We start from the raw sequence: 26,082 nt of genomic DNA on the forward strand, positions 1-26,082 counted from the left end.
CAATCCCATTATATATTAGGTTGCCATACTAGTTGGATTGTGATTATTGGCCTTTTTCTTTGAGTGACATTTGGAAGTGATATTTAACAGTTACTCTGCATCTGACCACATTTGGAAGTGATATTTAAAAGTCCCTTAATTATGAAATTTAATTTCTTATGTCCTAAGTAATAAATGAATAATAGGTAAGTAATTACTTTGCTAGATGTTATTATTGCTTCATAAAGAGACTATCTTTTTAGATGGTGTTTTAAATTAGTCAATGGTACAATTTGATTAAGACTTTATTTGTATTATATTGGTATTGTTGTTGTTATCGATAAGGTATATTTTGTTAATATATTTCGTTATTGTTGTTGTATATACTCAGAAGACGAGAGAATAATCATCCATCTCAATCTTCTAAGGTTGAGCATTCAAGAGTTTGAGTAGATCTGTCAATATGGATCGACTTAGCCTCAAACGGATTGGAGATAAATTGCAACGACTTAACTGGCCAATTAGATGTACTTTTTTTAAAAAAAATTACACTTTTGTATTTCAAATGGGCGTATTTTCAATTTATGTTCGTCAAATGAGTTTATCTTTCAATTTTGTTCTTGGTAATCAAGTTTATGTTTAGCGGAGCATAAGTTCCTTAAAGAGTCTAAACGTAAATTATCAAGTATTACGATGCAAAAATTTATGTCTTGCAAGAAAATTATTTGCCTCAAGAGATCAAAATTAAACACAAGCACAAATAAGGGTAGAGGTGTCAACGACCCCGTTAAAATGGTCAACAACAATAATAACAACAACAAAATTCAATATAATTTCATAAGCAGAGTCTCGAACTCTTTCGAGCCTAGCCCTAAAAGAGTTGTGGGTTGGCCCATATTAAAAAGCATAAATCTTACATAAGCTAAAAAAGGAGTAAGTCCAAACCTATCAAACAAGGCTAGGCTAGCCAGCCCAAATGTCAAAGCCCATAATCTTATGCTTATTAGGGACAATAATAATAACTCCGTAGTCGTAAATTCTGAAATTAAATTTATATCTCTATTAACATGTGTTTTATACGAACTAAATCATGTGTTTTATACGAATTCGATATATTTGTGTGTTATGAACAAAAGTTATATACGTCTAATAATACAAATTACATCGAAAATTAAGTTACGTAGCATAACTTATGTTACATTCTGATTTGAATAACTTATATCAAAGCTATTTTCAATCATTTTTAATGGAACAATAAAGAAAAAAAATAAAAATAAATATAAAAATTATCAATAATTTTTATGGCTTAATTTTATCGCGATAAGTAGGTAATGTAATAAGTTTGGTTAAACACATTTTAAACAAATGGGTTTAGAGAGTGGTGGTTGACATGCAATTGAGGTATTCCCATAATAATGTCATTTTGATTGAAAAAAAAAATTGAGATGAAAGGAGATTTTTTCATCTTTTTGATCTCCTTTCATCGTCCCTCAAAATCCATCTTCATGTATTATTAAGGGCAAATACCTCACCGCCGTCGCCGCCGTCGTCGCCGTCGCCGTTCTCCGTCAACCGTAAGTTCGTTCTTCGTCTTATATGAATCACTTTTTTTTCATTAATTCCGATTATGTAGAGTTGAATTTGTGTGTCAATTTTGTGTTTTTTTGATTGCCCTAGGCATTTTTTTTTCCTTCCATTTAGGTGTTCCTGAATGTCAGACATTGTTTCGTTTCTATAATATTTTTCATATTTTTAATGAATTCAAACTTGTTGAAATTTATTAATTTTGAATTTTGATATGATTTTTCCGGCATTTTATGATACCTGATGATATATATGTGGAATTAACATCTTAAACTATGTACATATTTAATATTTGGTATGAAGATGGAGAAAATATGCTTATTGTACACAATGCACATGATGGAAGTTTGCAAATTTTGTTGCTATTAGATAGATGCTTTCAAAGTTTTGATATGATTTTTTCTATTGCTAAACAACTTTTCATGGTACGTAATATTATGTGCGTTTCAATTTGTTTGTCTGGTTTTGACTTGATACGAAGTTTAAAAAAAGTAAAGAACTTTTGAATCTTATGGTCTTACGTAGAATGTCCCGAAATGCCGCCTTTAATCTTTTGGTATTAAATATGTTATGTGAAAAATTAGAATTAGAGAGTTGTCAAAAAAAGAGAAGAGGTTTGAAACAAAGTAAAAAGGAAAGTAGGATAAACAAATTGAAATAAGTGAGTAATATACGGCAAACTAACATCTTTAATGTTATATCTTGTTAAAGACTTGGTATAAAAACGGAGCATGTATGGTTGTTGCACTTGATGGAAGTTTGCAATTTTTGTTGTCATTAGAGGCTTTCAGTTGAATTTGAATTGACTCTGAGCTTATTGAAAAATGATTCAGTTAATGCGGCCTTTGCTGGTCTTCATGATTAAATAGCGTAATCTTTATCAAACCATGATGTCTCTTGTATTTAATAGTAGTAGTAGTTACTAACTAAGAAATTTTTGACATCCTAGATAAAACATCTGGCTGCTGGCCGACTGAAGACATGCCTTTCTACTTGAATGCCATATATATATGTAAAGAATAAGTGTATGGAACATTGAATATGTTGTCTTAGAACTCGCAACATTTAAATCCATGATCAATCTGACCTACTCCTTTGTTGCTCTGCTTATTTCCCCCTTTCTTTTTGTAAAAGGCGAGTTGTCTTGTTTTTTTCTCTCTCTCTATTTGCATATCAAAATAAGTTCGAAATTTTTTGGTTGTAATAGATGTATCAAGTTGGTATCCATCATGAGGGAGATAGTTTGGAGCATCCTCCTTCGCTTGCCGACGGTGGGGCCCACGTATCAGTAGATACAGTTGGAGAAGATGGGAAAGGTGGACAAACTCCAGAGGGAAAGAGAAAAACGGAGCTTCCATCAAAGGTGGAAAATCTTTCTTTATTTTACTTTCTCAGGCTTTTTTCTTAACCGTCTTTAATACTGGATCTGTTTGTTTTGTTTGACTTCAATTGTGAGTTATGTACTGTTTTTTTTTGTCAATAGAGGATTTAATTAACTTAGGCTTCAAGATTGCTAAAATGAAGAATAACTAATAGGCGTGTTGATGGAACAATGAATAGGAAAGAACGTAAGGGAGAGAAGCATTATCTAGCTTATATATGTGTAGCTACTGATTGTGTAACTGGCTTGCGTCTTATATTTTGCCTTGCAGTTCCCTTTTTTGAATATCTCCAGGAATCTAGTATTGGCATACCAAAGTCTTGGGGTGGTATATGGAGATTTGAGCACATCACCGCTTTATGTCTATAGGAGTGTATTTGACGGGAAGTTGCAAGATCATCAGTCTCCGGAAACAATATTTGGTGCATTTTCATTGATCTTCTGGACAATAACACTCATTCCTTTGCTCAAATATGTATTTATCGTATTGTGTGCAGATGATAATGGTGAAGGTATGTTAAAGATAGACTCTACGTTAGTCAATGTTTACGGAAGAACTCATATACCTGATCCTCTATGACGAATACACTTATATACATCCAGGTGGTTCATTTGCTCTTTACTCTCTGCTCTGTAGACATGCAAAGTTTAGTCTACTTCCCAACCAACAAGCAGCTGATGAGGAGCTATCTTCTTACAAATATGGCTTTTCTGGGCGGTCAACAGCAGGTTTTCAGTTGAAGAGATTTCTTGAGAAGCATAAAAAGTCACGTACAGTATTACTTGTTATTGTTTTATTGGCTGCTTGTATGGTCATAGGCGATGGTGTTCTGACACCTGCAATGTCAGGTAGAAACTATTATAACAACTATTACTGTCTTATTTTATGTGGTATTAGCTTGTGTAACTATGTATTTACAAGCTTGAATTTGTTTCAACGAGTTGGTTTCTTACTCATGGAGCGATTCTAGATAGTAAATTAGGAGTATGGACCAAGTGTTTGTGGGGCCCATTATATGCTTAAAGTCCTTTAACTCGAGCCGATTTGAGTATATGTTCTAATTAGTATTACCTTTTCACTGTGACAGTCATATCATCGATGTCAGGGATACAGGCTGCTGCAGATCACCTAACTCATGGTAGGTTTATCGTAATTTACCTATTTGTGTTTAGTTTTGATGGATTCAATTAGTCAGCATTTGACTACAGTCTTAAGGCATTGACTATCAAAATATCTCTTATTGTAGATGAAGTGGTGTTTCTTTCTTGCATAATATTGGTTGGCCTGTTCGCTTTACAGCATTCTGGAACCCACAGGGTTGGATTTTTGTTTGCACCAATCGTGCTCATCTGGTTGATATCAATTATGATAATTGGGTTGTACAACACTATCATTTGGAACCCCAAAATTGTGTCTGCTTTTTCGCCCTATTATATCATCAAGTTTTTTAGGGATACAGGAAAAGATGGTTGGATTTCTCTTGGAGGTATTCTCCTCTCAGTTGCAGGTATATGAAGTCTATTATCTCTTAAGTCAGTAATTATTTAGGCATTATATTTAAACAAACTCTCAAACATGGTCTCTGACAAGTAATCGCTCCAATTTTGAGAGTGAACATCTAGACACCTCAACTCGTCTATAGTGTGGCAGTTGAACACTCCAACCTACAAAATGATCATCTAGACACCTCCAAAATTTATATGCCACGTCAATGTAGGGTGTCCATGACCATGAGACATAATAGGGCCAAGTTGGAGTGTTTAGTTTTCACTTGAGACCAAGTTAAGATGTCTAGATGTGCATTCTCAAAGTTGGAGTGCTTACTTGCCAGCTGAGGCCAAGTTTGAGTGTCTGTTTATGTTTATACAAGAAAACATAGTAAACTTTGAGAATTCAAAGCAGTTGTTTGTGCAGACACTTTTTGAAACTATGAGATAAACATTTACTAGAATTTTGGATCTGATTTCCAATTATTTTCATTTATCAGGTACTGAAGCTATGTATGCAGATCTTGGTCATTTCTCTGCCTTCTCCATGAGGGTAAGTCAAACTATTTGTTGGAGCGGACTAGATTAAACTGTGGATCGTGAAAACTTTGTGCTCGTACTCGTCTATAAGTTGAGTGTCCTGGTGTCTGGCAGATTATATTGTCCGTAGTTGTCATTTTTTCTGCATCATATTGTTCAACGTCCTAGTTAACTTGTTGGATTCCTGGAACTTACACCATGTCTATCTGAATTTGTTTTGTCCTATGCAGATTACATTTGCATTTGTGGTGTATCCGTGCTTGGTGATACAGTACATGGGTCAAGCTGCTTTTCTGTCAAAAAATCTAGATTCCATTCCAAATAGCTTCTATAGCTCAATACCTGGTTGGTTTTTCTTTTCCTTTTCTCTTTGTAACAGCTTAATGTTTTCACGATAAATGATTCAATCCTAACTGCTGGTCTATGCTATCCATGCAGATGGTGTATACTGGCCTGTTTTTGTTATTGCAACCCTTGCAGCCATTGTGGGCAGCCAATCTATCATCACAGCCACGTTCTCAATCGTCAAGCAATGTAATTCACTAGGTTGCTTCCCGCGGGTCAAGATTGTCCACACCTCAAAGCATAAAGGGCAGATCTATGTACCAGAAATAAATTGGATCCTGATGATTCTCACTCTTGCTGTGGCTATCGGGTTCCAAGATACAACTTTGATTGGAAATGCATACGGTAAGCCTTCTTGTGTGCTAAAGATGTCTTATTTGGTCTTAAGTCTAAACATCCCTCTACGAGACTTTAAATATCAACAACTCTGCTCGACCAATTTTCACTACAGAATCTGATTTGCTTTACATGATTCTGTTCTTCTAAATGCTGCTCCTTTTCTTAGTGTCTTCACGATTTTTTTTTTTTTCCAAGCTTGTGCTGGATGATTTATATATGTCCAATAAAGAAGATCTGTTGCAAAAAGAGAATAACAATTAAACTGAAAAATAAATGATGAACAAGGAGGATTCTCTAATTGGATGACATCTTTTTATAAAAACAGCCCGGAGCACTAAGCTCCTACTATGTGCAGTGTTCGGGGAAGGGACGGACCACAAGGGTCTACAGTATGCAGTCTTACTCTGCAACTGTCAAGAGGTTGTTTACAGTTCGAACCTGTGACCTCCAGGTCACATGGCAACAACTTTACCAGCTATGCGGCCCCCTTCCTCTAATTGGATGACATGGAGAAGTAAAATATTCCTTGTGTAGAAGGGATTTTTTATGTACATTACTGCATTTAGTAAAGTCCAGCTTGCCTTTTATAGTTGGATTTTTTTCTTTCTAAATTCGAGTCATTCTATAACTCTTGAATTAAACTTTCTTATAGACGTTTTTTTTTTCAGGGCTAGCTTGCATGACAGTTATGTTTATCACAACATTCCTCATGACACTTGTTATAATCTTTGTGTGGCAAAGAAGTTTAGTATTTGCCGCTGCTTTTCTCCTTTTCTTCTGGTTCATCGAAGGTCTCTACCTATCTTCCGCAGCCATTAAGGCTCCACAGGGAGGATGGGTATCCCTTTTGCTCTCTTTTATCCTCTTAGCCATCATGCTTGTGTGGCACTATGGAACTCGCAAGAAGTACAAATATGACCTGCACAACAAAGTTCCATTGAAATGGATCCTTGGCTTGGGTCCGAGCCTTGGTATTGTCCGCGTCCCAGGGATAGGGCTAATATACTCTGAACTGGTAACAGGAGTTCCACCTATCTTCTCTCACTTTGTCACAAATCTCCCTGCGTTTCATAATGTAATGGTGTTTGTATGCGTCAAATCTGTTCCTGTACCTCATGTCTCATCCGATGAGCGCTTCCTCATTGGTCGTGTTGGCCCAAGACCATATCGCATGTATCGTTGCATTGTTCGATATGGTTACAAGGACGCACAGCAAGATACTGGGAACTTTGAGGACCTTCTCATCCAAAGTGTAGCAGAGTTCATCCAAATGGAAGCTGTGGAACCACAATTATCAAGCTCCGATAGTTCATCACTTGATGGTAGGATGGCAGTTATAAGCACAAATCTACAGTCACACTCACCATTTATCATAGATGATGATTTTGAAACATGTTCCACCATTCAAAGCAGCAAGTCACTGACACTTCAAAGTGTAAGATCTTTTTATGATGATGGGAGCCATGAAAACAGAAAACGACGAATCAGGTTCAACTTGCCAGAGAACTCTGGCATGGATCCTGAAGTTAGGGATGAGCTTATAGATTTGGTTCAGGCAAAGGAGTCAGGGATTGCATATATAATGGGACACTCATGTGTCAAGGCACGTAGATCGTCCTCTTGCTGGAAGAAATTTGTCATTGACGTTGCATATTCATTTCTGCGTAAGAACTGCAGAGCTTCCGCTGTTGCACTTAACATTCCTCACATTAGTCTTATTGAAGTTGGCATGATATACTATGTCTAGAGAGAGGCTTGGAGCCAAGAGAACGTTGAACGCCTTCATCGGAGTTACCTGCAGAATCTTTTCACAGGTAGATGAACTTTTTCTTGAATATTTTTGCCCCAAATACCAAGTCTTGCTCATCACTAATCTTTGTATTGTTAGTATATATATATTTGTTATATCATCTCTTTCACATATGACCTGTATTTATTTGTGTATTTTATATAGTTAGATAGAGACAGTAGTTATAATTTTAATAGGTGATTTAAGCTATGATTGAAATATAGCTATATAGGCTTTTGTAATCTAACATTTTGATTTTTTTTTTAAAAATTGTAAACTATTTATTAACATTAGTGGATATAATGCTTAGGATCAGACAAGTTATATATAGTTTGCACATCAAATTTCCAAATGCAATTGATTGATATATTTGTATGAGTAATTTGTTTCATATTTGCAGAGAGAACTAATTGTCATAGTCTTTCCTATACACAAATTTACAATTTTGAACCATTAGTTCCAAGGGCAAGTTGATCTTTTACAATTTTTATTAAGAAACTCTTTTACTCCGTGTTTCAATTTTTTTGTCTGATTTTAATTTGACACGAAGTTTTAAAAAACATTTTTTTTGAATTTTATGATCATATATTAAAGATATATATGTAGAATGTACCAAATATCTTTTATTCTTGTGGCCTTATGCATGTCAAGTAGAAAATTGAAATTAAAAAGTAGCCTTCTAGGGAGGAGGCATTCTTTTTGAAATGGATAAAAGGAAAGTAAGACAAACAAATTGAAATGAAGTATATGTTGATAAATCAAGTTTTAGCACACACGATAGAAAGATCGTTATAATCAACCTACGACAGTACGATACATTCAATAGAAAGATTTCGTAAAATTTATCTCCGTATATTTTTACTTGTTCAACATTTTTTTTACCCTCTCCTAGGAGCTTCCATCCCTTTTGCTCTCTTGGTGACTCGAACTCGCAACCTTTGAGTTGGAAGTGAGGGGTGCTTACCATCTGAGCAATTCCCTCTCGGACTTTACCATTTTTTGTTTTTTTTGTATACTATTTGGACAGAGGAAGTGGGAGAGAACTAATCAATGTTGAAGTTCCAATTCACATAGAACCAATTTGAAGTCCAAAACTCAAAACTTGAAAGAATACTATTATCCAAAACTCAAACTTGAAACTAAGTGCAACATTTTCTCAAACAAGTGCAGCTTTTACTAGAATGTTTACATCCAGCATCAACGAGTAGACGAGGAAGGAAACCGAGAAGTAGAGGGAACTCTTTTCCCCCCTCGATGTCTAACCTTATTAGTCGGAGTAACTAGTTGGGATGGTAATGCGAGTGAGATTCTGTTTAAAGGTGAAAATCCAGAACCTTGTCGCGATAAGAAGGATTGTCTACTCTGAAGGCTTTAGGTGGTGCTCAAACAAAGATGCCATCTCAATCTGAAAAATTAAACACAATATATGCATTCAAGATCAGTCACTTATTGCTAACAGAACACATGAGTCTTAAGTTATTGATGTTTAAGTTTCAACAATTATATTAGTCAGACCCTTTTAATCACATATTAAGGCAGATATATTTGAGCAGAATCAGACACAAATGAACTTGTTTTGAGGATAAAATCTAATTGTCACACAATCACAGGCAACTTACAGCAGTCAATGCAGTTTCGGAACCTTTATTCCCAGCCTTCCCACCAACGCGATTGAAAGCCTGCATTATATAGCGATGTTGGTTAGCATGCATGAGCAAGATAGCCTCACACAGCCAAGAAGAATATTGTAAATGTAGTTCCAAGGAGAGTATATGTTACACAAATCCATAAAAAACTAACAGTTAAAGTACACGAAACAACAATGACTATCTCGCTGTACAAAGCTACAAGGTATAATAACCTCTCAGCTGATGCAGATTATACTTTCCGTGAATCTGTTATTCCAACCACTATTTATACGATGGACAAAGGATATAGAACACCAACACACGTGTATAACGGTTAATTGCTTACCTGCTCCAAGGTATCACATGTCAAAACACCAAATATGCAAGGAGTACCTGCAACTCATTACATAAGGGGGTTTTTAGTTTGGCCAGCGAATTGAAAAAGATGAACTGAAAATAGCGTATAATGACAGACGATGTAGTCTTTTTATAAAAGAGGTAATCGAACTACCTTTTACCTTGATAAATTCATCGGGGAACTTATTATACTGCTCAGAAGCACAACCATCGAGTAAATATGACACCAGGACTAGAGCATATGAACTCACACAGTTTTTAACTAAGATTCTAATATAGGATCTTCAAGTTGTTGTACTATGCCTGATTGTTCGACACAGCCTAACTATCTACGATGACTGTTTAAGACATAAGTAGTCTTCGACGACCCTTATTTTCATCTTTTAGGGTACTTACACCTTCCGTCGGTTATCAAATCTTGTATATCTGACATCTAGATTAACAAATTCATCTTGTGAATATATTAGGACTTTAGAAGCCTAACAACCCTATATTACATGCTTACTAGACCTTGCCTATCACTTTGTTGGATGATGGTCCCATAACAATCCTTTATTTCAACCATCATATTTGATTCCAAATATTACATTCGAAGTTCAAACAATGTTCCAAAATCTTATCTATCAATAAAATACTAAACAGTTGCAAAAGATTAAACATTAGCATACTTATTATTGCTCATGTGGATTATAATGGAGTATGTTATCTCACCTGAATTTAGACCAGCTGAAAGTACTCCAGATGTGGCAGCATTAACGACTGCATCGTAGTGAGATGTATCACCTCTGATCTACTAGCCACAAAACAAAAATGTTCAATTAAAGACAATGATACACATCACCATCAAGAAGAAAGGAAATATTAGATTATGATTCGGACAGAGGGAAAAGCAGAAAGGCGCTTCAATCTCTTGTCTGTGATGGATTTTTTCTTTCTTCGGGTTTGAAATGCTCAGAGTTTTAGCTATATATCACCTTTTCCTTTCCAGATATTTATTATCTGAGACAGAAATCCACCAGGGCAAAAATACTATACTGTTTATCAGTATGTTCAGATGAGGTTACTTCATAACAAGGCACTGAAATTCATGCATGCCTCCCTACTATGTCCAACTACAACAACTAAACGTTTAACCCGTCCAACAAAGAAAAATTAGAATACACTGACCCAAATCCACAGATTTTTCCCTCCCTCACATCAATGGAAATTAGTTAAAGATTTCCATTTAATGAATCCAAGTATATATCTTCAGTAAGGAATCTAAAGTTCAATAGCTTCTTTGTTTAATAATTTTGCCTATCTGTCAAAATAGTGCTCAAGTTTTATTTGTTCAGCTTTATAGTTCCATTGTTGACGGAAGAGCGTCACAAATAAATGCTAGTCTTCCCAACAGGAAAAAAAAACACAGCTAATGCTTCTCATCATACTCTAAGCTGCTTCCCCTTCCGTAACTTAAAAGATCAGTTCACTTACAATGATGAACACATAAGACGATCCAAAACAGAATATACCAAAAGAATAACTTAAGCATCTGACTGTAATCTTCCATATTTCCATACACGATACAAAAAATATCATCATATGAAACAGAATCGGAGTAGGCAAATAATGTAGAAGGAAAAACGACAAGGTAAACTTATGTTTGGAAGTGAGCTTACCACAGCCCCAATGCAGAGTATTGCGTGATATTTCTGTGACTTTCCAAGAAGCTGTGCAGTCACGCCGATTTCAAAACAACCAGGAACCCACACAACCTGCATTATGAGGAAAAAACTAGATGACGCCATGAAATGGAAGAGACAACTTCCCACCACGCCTTATTCTATATTTAATCTACTGATACAACATTCTCCATTTATCCCATAGTGGATCTTTATGCTCCAGTATAGCGTGTCATAGAGGGGTATTATGTAGCAATCAATCTCTCATTTAGATTTTTCGTGGCAAGCGGACCTTCTGTAGTAATTGCATCAAGTTTAAGAGAAAATACAGGTTTTGAGGGAACGGAGGATTAGATAATAGAAAACGTACATCAATGTCTTCCTCTCTAACCGAGTAATTCTTGAAAGTCTCCAAAGCTCCCTCCAAAAGCTTCTTGGTGATCAGATCATTAAAACGTGCAACCACCTTTAAAATCAACAGATGGTCAGTCAGTTCCAATAACACTCTATTAGAAACATCGTCAATGAAATGAACTCAACTTCTATATGGCTTCAAGTAAAACCAAAAACATAACAGAACTACAGACCAAACCCGAATTGTATCAATTGACTTTTCACAATTTCTTCAAATGAAACTATTAACTCTCGCAATTAAAAATCACCACTTTAAACTACGGTTCCCTCCTTTTCAATTTACACGAGATATTTCTTTTCTTGAATACTCTTCGCTTTTTTAACATTTCAGTTTGCCCTTAATGACAATTTACATGCTATTATTGGAATTAACAAAGCATGACAACCACCATATACTAAGGTACTTTTAGTATGTTTATTCCTCCGTCCTATGTCCTATATCCTATTTTATATGACAGTGTTTGACTTAAGTGAAGTTTAAGAGACGATGGAAGACCTTTGATATATAAGCTAAAAATATTCCAAGTATCTTTCTTTCTTGTATTCAGAAAACTAGCTTTTATATTCAGTATAAGGTCCAACAAGTCATGTCATTAAACAAGATGTGTCTTAATCAATCACTTCTACACTATCAGTATACATAATTTAAATCCATCTCAACTTTTTTTGTCCATTTCTTAAACTCCTTGTCTACTAAATCACAACCATATGTAAGAAAAGAGCTACTCCCTCTGTCGCAGTCCCAAAACGAACAACATATTTATAGCTACACAAGCATCTGTAACTTATCATAAACTTCAAGTTATAAAAGTCTTTTTTCCATAAATTCCTTGTCAAGTTAAGCTACATCGCATAAATCGAGACTGACGGAGATTACATTCCTTCATTTCTTATCACCACATAAAATGAAATGTAAAGTGTTGTTGCTCAGACTCTTAAAAATTCCACGGCTGTTATCGGATACTCCAAAAGTAGTCATTTTTAGATGATTCGACAAGAGCATAGCAACAATTTTTGAAGAGTCCAAGCAACAAAACGGAGGAAAATTATAAGCAAAAGAGAGAAAAAACTTACAATAGCAAACCGATGCCCCTTAGCAGAGATAACTGAACCATTCAACTGACGAACAGCATCCGTTTTAAACAAATCCGACCCGTTTTGATCCACACAATGTCTCTCAATTGCAGACCCAAAACCTAATCAAATTCAAAAAAAATTTAAAAAAATTCCCAATTTAAACCCAAACAATATCAAATCGAATCGAAATCGATAAACGAAAGAAATCATATTAACCTATAGACTGAGTGAATGACAGTGCAGGAAGTGAAGAATTTACAGTTTGTCTATGGAAAGACAAACTGTAGAGCTGACGATGAGACTGCTGAGGATTCAAAGATACTGTACGAGGAAGAAGACTGCACTGTCCGAAAGCTGAAGCCGCCATTTTTATCTTCTCAGACTGTAATTTGACTTTCTTCTTCCAGTTGAGTTTTTGGTAACAGTAGCCTTTCTAATTTATATCTCCGTTATTATTTCCTTTTCGTTTTAGTCTGTTTTAAAATAATTTTTATTTTTCATTAAATATAAATATATGATATTATGTAACGACGAAAAAAAACGAACTTTAATGGAGAACAGAGAAGACTTGAAGTCCATTCTTCCATTTTTACCCTTTTCACTCCGATCATCTTCACTTTATTGGCCGGCGCCGGTAGCTGAAGCACTTACCGATCTCTCGAAAGGTCCTAATCACAGCAAAATTGACTCCGGCGAAGGCCTATTCATCGCCATTTCCGATATTCGAAACTCTCTCTCGTTCCACAGTTTTTCAATTGATACTTCTGCTTCTCAAGGTTTTGCTCTGTTCTTCGATGATGTAAATTTCTTTTCCCATAATTCTCTGTTCATGAACATATAAATTTCATTTTTTTTTGGTTTAAAGTATAGTAGTAGTTTGTTGTTTCGATTCTTAATTTGAAAAGATACTATTAGTGCAATAATTTGTGTTTGATCAATGTTAATAGGTTGTGAAAAAAAGTTTCTGTTTTTTATTATCGTGATTTATAGTACGTTTTCAAATAAATTGAAGTTTCTATGTTCGAATTTCGTTTGCTTGTGCACTCTGAATAAAGGCAAATAAATTTAAACAGAGGGAGAAGGAGTGTTGTTTTTCGTAAGATCTTGGCCGAACACCTCGATTCTTTAAAAATATACACTTTTGACTTCCCAGAAACTTGATCGAACAAGCTACTAGTTTATTATGAAAAAAAAGTTTGAACTGATACGATTGTTTACTAAATGCTGAATTGTTTGTGCAGTTGCTTCCGAGGAGTGAAGCTGCAAAATGGTTCGAAGAAGTGGTGCCACAATTGGCTAAGTTGCTTTTGAGATTGCCTTTATTGCTAGAAACTCATTATGAGAATGCTGATGATGGAGTTTTGAAAGGAGTTAAAACCGGTCTTCGCTGCTTGGAATCACAAGAGCCTGGCATTGTCTTCCTTAGTCAGGTAGTAGTTTAGAATTTTATGTATGTATGTATATACTATATGTTAACTCTCCTTATTTTTTTACGTCTGTCTAGTTTTGATATTGTGATACGCCTTAGTAACACTCCTGGCTCCGTCACTGTGGGTTGGTGTGGTTGTGGTCAATAAGAAGGCAGGAAAAAGTTATCCTACTTTAAAGCAATTAACTTTAAGTTTAAGCGATGAGGAATCCCATTTCTAGATTTCTTCCTGTACCTAATACACACAAATGAGTTCATGTCACAGCCTGAGATTCGTATGGGATACTCCACAATAAATTTGTTTCATATCTTTTTTACCCCTTTAACTGATTTCTGCAGCAGAATTTGATTATTCGATGTTGTAACAAGTATCTGTAGCATTAATTTTCATGGTTTTCGATATTCTTTTCCAGGAATTAATCGGTGCTCTTCTTGCATGCGCGTTGTTTTGCCTATTTCCTACCAGTCATAGAGGTGCCAAACACCTTCCAATGATCAACTTTGATCACTTATTTGCGTATGTTTCATCAACTGTCTGATATGATTATTGCATCTATGCTTGTTTTTCTGTTCATATCTCTATATGAGTTGTTATAATCTGAAAACTTGGCATAACTTCTCTATCTTAGGATACGGTTTAGATAAATAGTTTCATTAGGTTGATAATTAGATTGTAAGGTCTTAATTGAATAATGTTTATCTACAACTGTTAACTAGAATGAGTTATACAGAGTTGAAGAATAAGAACAGATCAATTATTTTGTACTCTTCCGTAGTTGCACTGCGGTCTTTAAATATCTCAAACTGTGTTAATCGAATTAATGAAGTTCATGTGCTGCCATACATGTTTTTCAGGTGTCTACATGATCATTATGAAGAAGCATTCGATAATAAACTGAAGTGCATTGTTCACTATTTTGGGAGGATATGTTCATCTATGCCAGCAGGCTATGTGTCTTTCGAGCGGAAAGTTCTTTCTTTAGAATTTAGTCCATCTTGTATTCCCTATCCAAAGGAAAAACTATGGAGCCAATCCAATATTTCCCTTTGTCATTTTGAGGTAAGAAGTGAAACTGTAATCTCAATCCAGTTATCATGTCTCTTTTTTTTTTTTCACATGCAATGATATCATTCTGTTTCTTTTTAGATTTCTGTTTCAGGATTAATTGAAGATCAATCATGTGAAGGTATTGAAGTTGATTTTGCTAACATGTATTTAGGAGGTGGTGCTCTCGTTAGGGGCTGTGTGCAGGTTCTTTTCTGGACTGTGTTCTTTTCGTTTTCACATTTTGAATCTAACCATTAGCCATTATTTTCAATTATTAAGAATTTCAAAGTAATTCATCGAATAAGTTGCTTCTGTCCTTCCTTTGCCACAATGCACCACACTTTTTGCCTTTTGAAGTTTAAATTTTTTTTGGAGATTTTCGTCTAATTCCTAAAGTGAATGCACTTCATAAAACCCTCCCTATGTTTTTATTTTGATTAAAAAGAGAACTGATATATTATCTGTTGATTTTCGACATTCAGAATGCCATCCCATCATCATTTTGTTGCTTACAACCAAAACTTTTTCTTTTGTAGTGATTGGTAAAATGATCCACTTGCATCTTCGTGTTTTTAATATGGTGTTTGCAGTTTGTTTTGGCTCAAATTTAACTTGCTAAGTAACTAAACCAGCTAAGTTGGTTTATTAGATATATAAATCAAACCACAGATTGTAAAAATTTATCAGTTCCGCTTTTTTGTCAGTTCAGTCTGTTTCTTTTAAATACAAACAAACCAAATATTGTTGGTTTTTAAAATTTAATGCCAAACCAAACTGAAGAATATATCTATTTATCAAGTAGGTTTGGTTTGGGTTCCAGTTCGGTGTGGTTTTTCTATTTTTTCAACACCTCTATGTTTAATCAATCAATCTACTATAACTGTCCAAACTAAGTTACGGTTAATTATATAAGAAGTTCTCTAATTTCACACTTATTCCAAAACAACTTGAAAATCTCTCAGCCAGACCTGCACATGTCTTAGTTATAAATGAGACTTTTATAGATTTTCTAAGGAAGACTGGATTTTTTCAGCCCCAATAAAGAGTTGCATCTTATACACAAAGCCCCAATTGATTGTTGGAATGTATACGTTTAAGATAATATCTAATAGGTAGTTTTCCTTTTAGGAAGAAATTCGATTTATGATCAATCCAGAGTTAATCGCTGGCATGCTTTTCCTGCCGTGTATGGCAGACAATGAAGCTATAGAAATTGTTGGTACAGAAAGGTTTTCAAGTTATACCGGGTGAGTTTATATAGAGAATGAATTGTGTATTTGCAACACATTACTAAGTTAACTTGGAACAAATAGGGCTTTTGCTAATTTGTTGAAGCTATATATGCGTGGAAATTTTTTTCTGACATTTTGGGCCATTAACTATAATTCCGCTTATTTCACGTCTTTCAACTGGTGAAGGTATGCCTCTTCATTCCGGTTTAGTGGTGACTATGTCGACAAAAAGGACATTGATGTTCTTGGAAGGCGTAAGACTAGGATAGTTGCAATAGATGCACTGTGCTGCCCGGGAAACAGCCAGTACCAACTTGAAGGCCTTCTAAGGTACACAAGTTTCTGTGCTCTTTTAAAATGTTTCTTTGGAATATATTTGTTTCATGAAGTCTGTTGAGGCCTTAAACATGTGATACTGAACTCTGTAAGTTTTGGATTATCCTTTAGGTACAATTAGGTTCTTTATCAATCTGTACACATTGTATGCTCCTCTTTGCCACAAATATACTCAATTCAGGAGCTACAAAGTGACCTTGTAAGAATATCTGCAAACTGATCAATTGACAAAACTTGTCGCAGTGCACCTTGACTCGACCTTTTGTTAGAATGAATTTACAATCTACTTCAATATGTTCCATTCTTTCATGAGACAATGTTGAACTGTGACCACCTCATCTAGAAGTAAGCTGTTAGAGAGTACACTTATGTTTATTTTATTATATCTTCAATATGTCCCCTCACATGCGGATATGATTATTTTTATGGTCAAGCACGTGAACCCGGAGTCTCTGCCTTCTTTGATACCAAGTAAATAAAAAAGTAAAAGTAGATATTGTAGTCATACAACCCTCTAAAGGATCTTACATGACTGACTACACATCCATCTCTAAGACACTCATTTTGGGGATATGTTGGACTTCCACAAGATTATGTCATAGAGATGTGGATGCTAAGATGGATGTGCGGTCTCACAAAGATAGACAAGAAAAAAGTTAACGTTATTTAGCAAAAAGTGCAAATAACACATGTCGATGATAAAATGAGAAGAAGAGGCTTTGAGATGGTAACATAGTATTTTTTTTCTTCCTTTTTCATGTGAGGCTGTATGTTGAATTGACAGGTTAGCATCTTCTGCACTGAGGGTGAGACATTTTGACATTTGAAATTCTAACTATTATTGGTCGATTCACCGTGGGCCTTTTGTATTTACAGCAAAAATGCTTGGTAGTTGTATTTATTTATTGATGATAAGTTGAATATGTTGCGTAGGGAGATTAACAAAGCGTTTTGTGGCTTCATGGATCACTGCAAATGTCATCAGTATCAACAGCTTTTCAAAGATGATCAAACAGTTAACGCCACCGGTGGGAGGTCCATTGTCAATCTTCTGGTCGGATTTCCTTTTGTCATTTTTTAAAATCTTCCTCATATTGTTATTTCCTTTTGCTCCCCTTCCAATATATCTATAGGTATTTCAATTTTTTCATGATCTTAATTGTCTCTGATAGTCACTTGGTCATACTTCAACTTCATCTCAAGCATCCGAGGGAGCATCAGGGAATCAGTTACCCAGAAATCACAAGGGGCACAGTTGTCCATCTATAGACAATCAGCATGAAATTGGTGTTGTGACTGGAAATTGGGGTTGTGGTGCTTTTGGAGGAGATCCTCAACTTAAAGCTATGCTTCAATGGATTGCTGCATCTCAGGTTGTTCATTCTCCTTGGACATTTTCCTGCATTTTATACAGGAAGTATTGGCTCATGCGAGGCACAGAGCACTTGCTTTTCACCTATTAGGGGATAAATGTACTTGGTAAATCTAGGCGCATTCTCTTTCTCTCTCCTTTTGAGACGCATCATAGTTTTAAGGCATAATACATAAACAGACACCTCAACTTGGTCTCAACTGATAACAAAACACCCCAACTCATCTCCACTATGTCTCATGGACACTCGTCACTGGCGTGTCACATAAATTTTGGAGGTATTCGGAGGATCATCTTGTAAGTTTGAGTGTTCAATTGACACAATTGAGATGAGTTGAGGTGCCTAGATATGCATACTCAAAGTTGGAGAGTTTATTTGCCATATGAGGTCAAGATTGCTTATGTATTATGCCTACTTTTTAACTTGAGGTTAATAATCTTTGAGTTCTTGATACTTGTAAATTGTAATGGTCTGTGCTTTATTGCTACTTGTGAATTGTGTTAGACGTTTAAAAGCTTTCGGAAAGGGAAAATGATGTCATATAGACAGAGATGGAGGCGGTAAAATGTCAAATATCTTCTTTTAGATGTTCATTTCACTTTGAACATCTTCTTCTTCTTTTTTACATTAAAATTTTATCTCCTTGCATCTCCTACAGGCAATGAGACCTTTCATCTTGTATTATACATTTGGACTGGAAGCATTGCAGATGCTGGAGCAGGTACGTTCTGTCTGTTAATTATTCTATAATGTGTCTGGTGCGAAGTTTCATTCGACTTTGAACTGATATGTTTGACCCTAAGGATGTTTGCCGATTTTTTTATAGTTTCTGAAAGCCTTGGAAGCTTATATCCGCGTGTGACATTTCTATGTTGAAAACTTGGTCTAGGTGATTCAATGGATTGTTTCACATAAGTGGACTGTAGGGGAGCTTTGGAATGTGTTGGTGGAATACTCATCTCAGAGATTGAGGGAAGAAACTAGAGTAGGTTTCTTCAATTGGCTCCTTCCGTCATTGTTTTCTCACGATGACATGCTCAACGATTCCTATGATGATCGAACATGTTCGTGCTGTTGAGCTTAATAATGTTGCTTGATCCTAGTATACGCCATTCCGTTGTACTGTATTATAAGGTGAGATGTGTCGTCATGATTCTATCTTTATGCCGACTGTCAACCTACTGGATTCGAACTTGAGACTGACCATGTGAAGCTCACATAGGAGGAGTTGTTGGTTAGATGAAGTTCTAGTTGTTATAATTACACTTAATACTCTAGTCAAGTTAGATACTTGTAAATTGTATATTGTGGTATAATTGATTGATTGGTATCTAAATTGGGTGAAAGGTTTGAAAGGAAGAAAAGTTATTTACTGGGAAAGAAAAGCGCAATCCATTCCGGTAGGTAACAAACCTAAAGTGGGGTTTATTCGTCTCTAATGAAAGGAACCGATAGTAGGAAAGATACTCTACATTTGAGAGAGATGAAATCTCACTCATAGATTTGGAAGAGGGGTGGGCTATGGTGTGTCCCAACTCTTTCAATTATCACTACATAGCTCTGATAGGTCGTGCCTGCGGGGGGTCGCCCATACGGATAGAGAGCGACTCCTCGTATTTTGTGTCTTTCGTTGAGAACCGATTCCGGGTAAAAGTCATCGGACGGTAAAGCGACCTCCATTTCTTTTTCAACAAATTACTGTTGTTCCAACGTAGCGTTTATTTTCCCTTCTGTCCAGTTTGAGTCGATCAAGTGTACCGCCACCTAAGGTGTCCCACTAAGAAGCAGCAACAACAACGTACCAATGTAATTTCATAGGTGGGGTTAGGATATGGTAGAATGTACGTAGACTTTATCCCTACCTCGTGAAGGTAGAAGGTCTGTTACCGAAACACTCCAATAAGAAGCATATGGTAATTTTGTTTGGTTAGTTACAATTTCAGTTTTTTTATAATTAGTGATATGTTTAGGGTCGCCAGTTTGCACATACCTCGATATTCCATCGGATGCCTATTACTTCTTACTACATGTATCAAGTAGCTTTGTCAACCAATGTTAACACATGTGAAGAAACTGTGCGTTTATTTTTTTGTTTCTGCTGAGATTTAAATCACGATCACTCATAATTCACTCACTTCATTGATAGCTAGGCCACACCCTTTCGATATTAAAAGTTTAAATATCTCCCTTCATCATTGAAAATGTGTATGAAAACAATACTCAAAGTACCCACCCACCAATAATAGAAACCTCAAATTTATTGAGCACAAGTAAAGTATATTCCCAACTTCTCATAGAATATGGATATTTTGAGCATATATTAGTAGTCATACAACTTACAACATAACATTGTGAATTTGCTATCTTCTTAGTTTCTTCTTACAATATTATTCTATACAACAACATATCCATTGAAATTCCACGAACGGGATCTAGGGAGGATAGAATATACGCAGATCTTATCACTACCTTGTCGAGGTAGATGTGTTATTTCTTAAAGACTCAGGTTAAATGGAGAAATTCCATGTATATATAAGTATATATATACTAAAATTGTGTAGTTATGAATTTGTTTGTTGATGGTCATCTATTCATCATATCATTTGGCATAGTTTATGCAACCATTAATATGTCATGATTAGATGAACATCAACAAACATCTTCATTACTTCATGTTAATTCCAAGATTATTTGATCATTAACAATTACCGTGGATGTTTTTGTGCCAGTTTGTATGCACTTTAACTAATATCACGATATCTTTTACCTGATTTTGCTATTGCATTTTCATTTTAAGGCCCTTATATATTTACTTAATTTTTGGTTTCCTCCACAGTTTTCATGCCATGAACAATCTTAGCTCAAATGCTTTATGTGGAATTTGAGTTATCAAGAAAATAATTGATTTTGGTCTATTTTGTAAAAATATACAAACTCATATTTGATCATATCAAAGGGTTTTCCAATTAATATTTGTAATTTTGATGTTATGGTAGGTAATTATAATATGATAAACAAATCATTTTTAGTGTATAAGGTTTAATTAATTATTAACCTGAATAAATGAGAGCTTAAGTATTATCTGCAACAATATTTTATCTATTATTATTTTTTTGTTTATCCCCACCTAAGATGGAGAAGACAGCATACATCTCATCATAGTCACAGAAAAACAAGTACCCCCACCCCAACCCCCACACAAAAAAAAATCGCGATACTATAAAATATATCGTAGTTAAACTTTTATAAAATTGAATAAATAAACATACAAGTTCTAAGTGAAATAAATATGTTGAACATCATATAGGATAATAATTGTCATGTAGACCGTGTGTGTCTACTTGTAATTTTTTTATATAAATTTAAATATATCCTTCTGTATATTCAAAGTTAGAGCACACATATACATAGTTATTAGATTAATTTTATAACTTTATTGTGATTGTGAATAAAGTTGAGTTATTATCATAGGTAAAAATTAACTCGAATTACAATACCACAATAATCATTCTTTTATTCATATTCATTTCAACTACAAAACATTTCATTTTTTTAAAAAAAAACCCAAAATCAAAGAAAATCAAGAAAAACACATAACACAAAATCAAAACACCAAAATTAAACAAAAACCTTCAAAAACTCAATAACTAGACAATACACTCGAATTTCCAAGTCCACGACACCCAAATTTTGGAAGCATATTGTTGATAACAACGTTAGAAATACGATGATAAGCTTCATCTGTCAGATGAAGCCCGTCCCAATTAACGTATTGGGACGGGTTAGGACATACATTGGTACTAGCTGAACTGCATCCCCCGGCATTGTATCGTCCTCCTCCGCTTCCACAACATGCCGATACCAATGTACTTTGATTAAATCCCAACCAAGACGCGTATCGAAAAACAAGCCTAAAACCCCCATAGTAATCCCCATACACAATTTTAACACGTGGGAACTCACGTCCTAGATTTTCTAGAGCCTTCTTTAGCTCAGTATTGTGGTACGTAGCGAAATCATTATAAAATTTCAAACAGCCATATTGATCATAAGCATCTGGATTCGTGTTAGGTATGATGATAGACACCCAAAAGGAAAAACTCCTGGAACCAAAATGCGAGTTGATCCTAATTGGATCACCTCTTTGATGGCACTTATAATGCCATCAATAATAAAAGGTACGTATGTACGTACCTCAGGTTCAGGTTTATTTCCCGCTAAAGCATTCCAATAATCAACTCCACCAAACTCTCCTAATACTACAAGAGAGTTTCGTAGAGTTGTAGAATATTTTGACCCATAGGTTGACTGGAGGTGAGATTTAAACCACTCTAATTGACTCGGGAGAGGAACGTTGAACGGGACATGTCCAATGCCCCTCTCCGCCAAAAAAGAGTTATTCATCGCCGTTGCACCAGCAACGGCGAAATTAGCACCTTCACTAAAGGAAACACCTGATTTGTCCATGTAAGGATTGAGGAATGGGAGATTGAGAGCTGTGGCGATGTAGTCAGCGATAATACGACCGTCAGAAAAACGTCCAGTAGGTTTATGAAAAAAGGTTTCACCATAAGGTAGACCCCATGCCTGGGCCGATATGACGGCACCCGGTATGCGGATCACGTTTCCAGCATCCGCGATAGAATCGCCGAACTGGAAAAGTGATGTGATGTGACATCTTGTTAGGACATCACAATGAGAAGAGTGAAAAAATAAAGTTATTATTATTAGTAAAGGAAAGAAAGAAAATTTTGATAGAAAAAGAGAAGCCATAATTATGAATGATTTTTTTTGGTTGAGAACTTTGGAATAGTAAAGTGGTATTTATAGTGAAAAAATAAAAAGGACATTGCATGTGAGTTTAGATCGTGATTCAATACAAAACATATACTAATAAATATATTATTTAATGATTTTTTTTTATCCAAATACCAAATGTCTGAATTATATTTCAAACTTTGATCGAAATTATTGTAATAATATCGAACTTTGGAAATGACTTTTTACTCTACACTATTTAATAGTGTATTTTAAAGGTATATATGTGCTAACGTGAACATCATAAATATTACATCATTATAAATAGTAATGTGTCCATGTTGGCACATATATACCTTTAAAATACACTATTAAATAGTGCAATGGTAAAAGATCCTCTATTAAGTTTGGTATCGTAATAATAATTTCGATCAAAGTTAAAGTATTTTTCAGACCATTTTTCTACGATTTCATTATGTAGTGAATGTTTTAGGTTAAATATTAAACAAACAACTAACACACACCGACACACTATACACTACAATATACGTACATACACAATTACGATATCGATATTTATTATTTTCAAACTAAATTTTAAAAGTTCGATATTTAATACCTAATATTAATTGTGATCCTATTTATTCTCACGTAGTGTAAGGTGTAAGATAACCTTTGGCTAATCGAAAGTACAAAATATATATAGAATTAAAAAGGTATACTTACCAAGTCTTATCTTATAATATGTATATATAGTCTTCTAATTATAATATTACAAAATAATAATTATTAATTGCCAATGAAGAAAATTAGCAGCCTAAATAGAGAACATTTGTCTAAATAAAATTTAATGTAGTGCATGTGTTATTGTATAACAAGAAGACAAGATGCATTTAGTTAGGAACAAAATTTATAGTTAATTTACTTAAATTATTATATGATTTATCTAAACAAGGACTCAAAATAGACTTTGGTTGAGGCTTTTGGTAGGGAGCGATTTTTCGAATAGTTAAATTTTAATGTAGATAATATCGAATATTAGGTGAATTTTTTTTTTTTTAAAAAAAGAACTTTGGTTGTATAGCTAATCGTTTATATATATAATATATTCGTCGGAATTTTGGGTGCGTTTGGTATGGAGGAAAATATTTTTGGATTTTTTTTATGTTAGCTAATCAAAATTATTGATTTTTTTATTTTGAGAAAACAAGGTTTTTTTTAAAAAAAAAAAGTGAGGAAAATGATTTTTCCAATGAGAGTTGTAAATAAGTTTCACGGGTGATATTCTGTATTTATTGCGTCTTCCGTTCCCTCCGACACGTTTCATTTTTAATTCTTCACCCTTCATAACTTTCATCTTTACCGGCCATAACAGTACCGTCTTTCATAATGTTTTTCTAAATTATATATAAATACTCTGAATTATATTTTTTTTCTTTGAGCACAAAGTATTTAATAAGAACTCACTTATTTAAAACTTTGGATTGTTTAGTGCAACTTGCCCTAATTTTAGTATTTAAGCTAATCCCAATGGAATCTTTTTGGGTAGCTATTTTTTCCTTTTAAAAAATCTATTATTCCTTCTGCCCAATATTAATTATTCATCTTATTAAATATTTATTGCAAATTACTTGTTAAGGTATAAAATTAAGACAAAATTAACTACTTATTCATATTTTATCTTTATGATTATATATTTTTTTTGAAAGTGTAAATAAATTTATAAAGTTTTTAAATGGTAGATTATTAAAATATTTTATATATGATTATTTAAGGTACGTGTAAAGAAAAAAGTGGACTACTAATATGATATGGAAGAGGTAATTAGAAAATCTGAACTTCCACTCAGTCGTTCACCGAAGGAAGGTTTTGTTTTATCAAATTCTTCGAAAGGTGTTTAACCTCATTCAATGACGGGGTTAGGGCAATTGGTCGATCCAAAGCTAAATCTAGCTCTGATGGTGTGTCCGCGGATCCCTCCATCTCATCGTCTGAAAGAACTTATTAACAACTCCTTCCGTCTAAAATTTATTTGTCATAGCTTAATTTGATATGAAATTTAAAAAAATGAACAAACTTTTAAAAAATATAATTTTTTTAGATATTATCATAGGTATTCATAAAATATTCAAATAATTTAATCTCATATAATGAAATGAGTTGGCAGACGTCATATTTTCATCATTAAAAAAGTTAGATGACGTCATATTTCCTGCATAGCCGCCAGTAGTTAAATATATTTTGCACATGAAATTTATAATCAAATTATTTACTATATTTTAAATAACTCAACAAGGTAATACTTAATAGTACATAATTTGTGATTAAGTACCAAAAATTCTATATACACACATGTTATTTTCACCGTTTTAATTTATTTGTCTGATTTTTATTTAAATTTATTTTGTTTGGTTTTGTTTTAACACAGAATTTAAGAAAATAAAGATTTTTTTCTAAAAAAAATGACCCTTTCTCCTCTAATTAATTAAAAAGAATCTTATCGTTTGTGATTTTTTTCCACCTAAACAAATTAGCGTGATGAAATTTTTTGAATATATGACAAGATAAAGTTCAATTTAATTGGAGAAGAAATGTAATTTTGAGTCATTTTTGAGTACTTATAACTAATTTAAGTATATTTAATGGAACATTATAAACTTCTTTTTAGAAGAAAGTTAATTTGGATAAAGTTCATCATCATTTTTGAAAAATATTTTTTTGAGACCACTAAGTTGAAATGTATGGATTTAATGTTAAAGTAATGATATAAAAATTTTTTTGATTCGATTATGTACATTTAACATATGGAACAAATTAAAATGTGAATATATTTGATATATTACATTTTTTTTTAAATTTTAATTACGACCTCTAAATTTTGAATCGAGAAAAAATTAATTATGTTTTTTAGGTAGCAACCCATGAAAATTAATGGAGAGCTTATATATCAATTGTTTTCTAGAGAATTTTTATGAGAAAAATTCCACTTTAATGAACCCTTAATAATTTTCATATGTATTAGGATCATAACTAATTATTTTTTGAATTCTATATTCGATATTTAGTATTACTATTGAAATTCAACAAATTAAAATTTGTATTGAGAAAAATCCACATAAACATAAAACACTTTCTAATAAACACATTTATATATCCAAGAAAACTCGAACTTGAAACACTAATGAAGAAATACTCATTAATCCACCAATTCACTTGTTAATGAAACCATTATTAAATATATAATTGTATCTAGAAACTTGACTTGTTTACCTAGTCAAATATTTCAAAGATCATATAATATATATATATATATATATATATATA

At 33.9% G+C, this 26,082-nt stretch overlaps 3 protein-coding genes and 1 pseudogene across 4 annotated transcripts; 2 read left to right on the forward strand and 2 right to left on the reverse strand.

Moving 5' to 3' along the window:
• Positions 1-1,354: 1,354 nt before the first annotated feature.
• LOC107005187 (potassium transporter 4-like) lies at positions 1,355-7,757 on the forward strand. Its single transcript, XM_015203711.2, has 10 exons — positions 1,355-1,553; positions 2,771-2,926; positions 3,216-3,456; positions 3,548-3,793; positions 4,033-4,083; positions 4,192-4,452; positions 4,933-4,985; positions 5,203-5,317; positions 5,411-5,662; positions 6,325-7,757. Exons 2-10 carry the CDS (start codon positions 2,771-2,773, stop codon positions 7,401-7,403), a joined length of 2,454 nt encoding a protein of 817 aa, XP_015059197.1. The 5' UTR covers positions 1,355-1,553; the 3' UTR covers positions 7,404-7,757.
• Positions 7,758-8,478: 721 nt separating this feature from the next.
• LOC107005432 (6,7-dimethyl-8-ribityllumazine synthase, chloroplastic-like) lies at positions 8,479-13,022 on the reverse strand. Its single transcript, XM_015204027.2, has 8 exons — positions 12,799-13,022; positions 12,580-12,701; positions 11,462-11,557; positions 11,089-11,184; positions 10,142-10,220; positions 9,420-9,466; positions 9,065-9,124; positions 8,479-8,850 (listed from the first exon to the last, which is right to left on the reverse strand). Exons 1-8 carry the CDS (start codon positions 12,947-12,949, stop codon positions 8,803-8,805), a joined length of 699 nt encoding a protein of 232 aa, XP_015059513.1. The 5' UTR covers positions 12,950-13,022; the 3' UTR covers positions 8,479-8,802.
• An 84-nt stretch (positions 13,023-13,106) lies between these two features.
• Positions 13,107-19,358, forward strand: LOC107005405 (poly(ADP-ribose) glycohydrolase 1-like). Its single transcript, XM_015203989.2, has 11 exons — positions 13,107-13,381; positions 13,824-14,012; positions 14,425-14,528; positions 14,867-15,071; positions 15,159-15,263; positions 16,188-16,306; positions 16,478-16,621; positions 17,561-17,681; positions 17,800-18,000; positions 18,659-18,721; positions 18,890-19,358. Exons 1-11 carry the CDS (start codon positions 13,133-13,135, stop codon positions 19,076-19,078), a joined length of 1,689 nt encoding a protein of 562 aa, XP_015059475.1. The 5' UTR covers positions 13,107-13,132; the 3' UTR covers positions 19,079-19,358.
• Positions 19,359-21,488: 2,130 nt separating this feature from the next.
• Positions 21,489-22,779, reverse strand: LOC107005406 (annotated as a pseudogene). The gene has a single exon (XR_003575840.1). The product of XR_003575840.1 is annotated as an acetylajmalan esterase-like (transcript).
• Positions 22,780-26,082: the final 3,303 nt, after the last annotated feature.

The sequence above is a fragment of the Solanum pennellii genome, chromosome 12, assembly GCF_001406875.1.
Source record: "Solanum pennellii chromosome 12, SPENNV200".
Lineage (NCBI taxonomy): Eukaryota > Viridiplantae > Streptophyta > Magnoliopsida > Solanales > Solanaceae > Solanum > Solanum pennellii.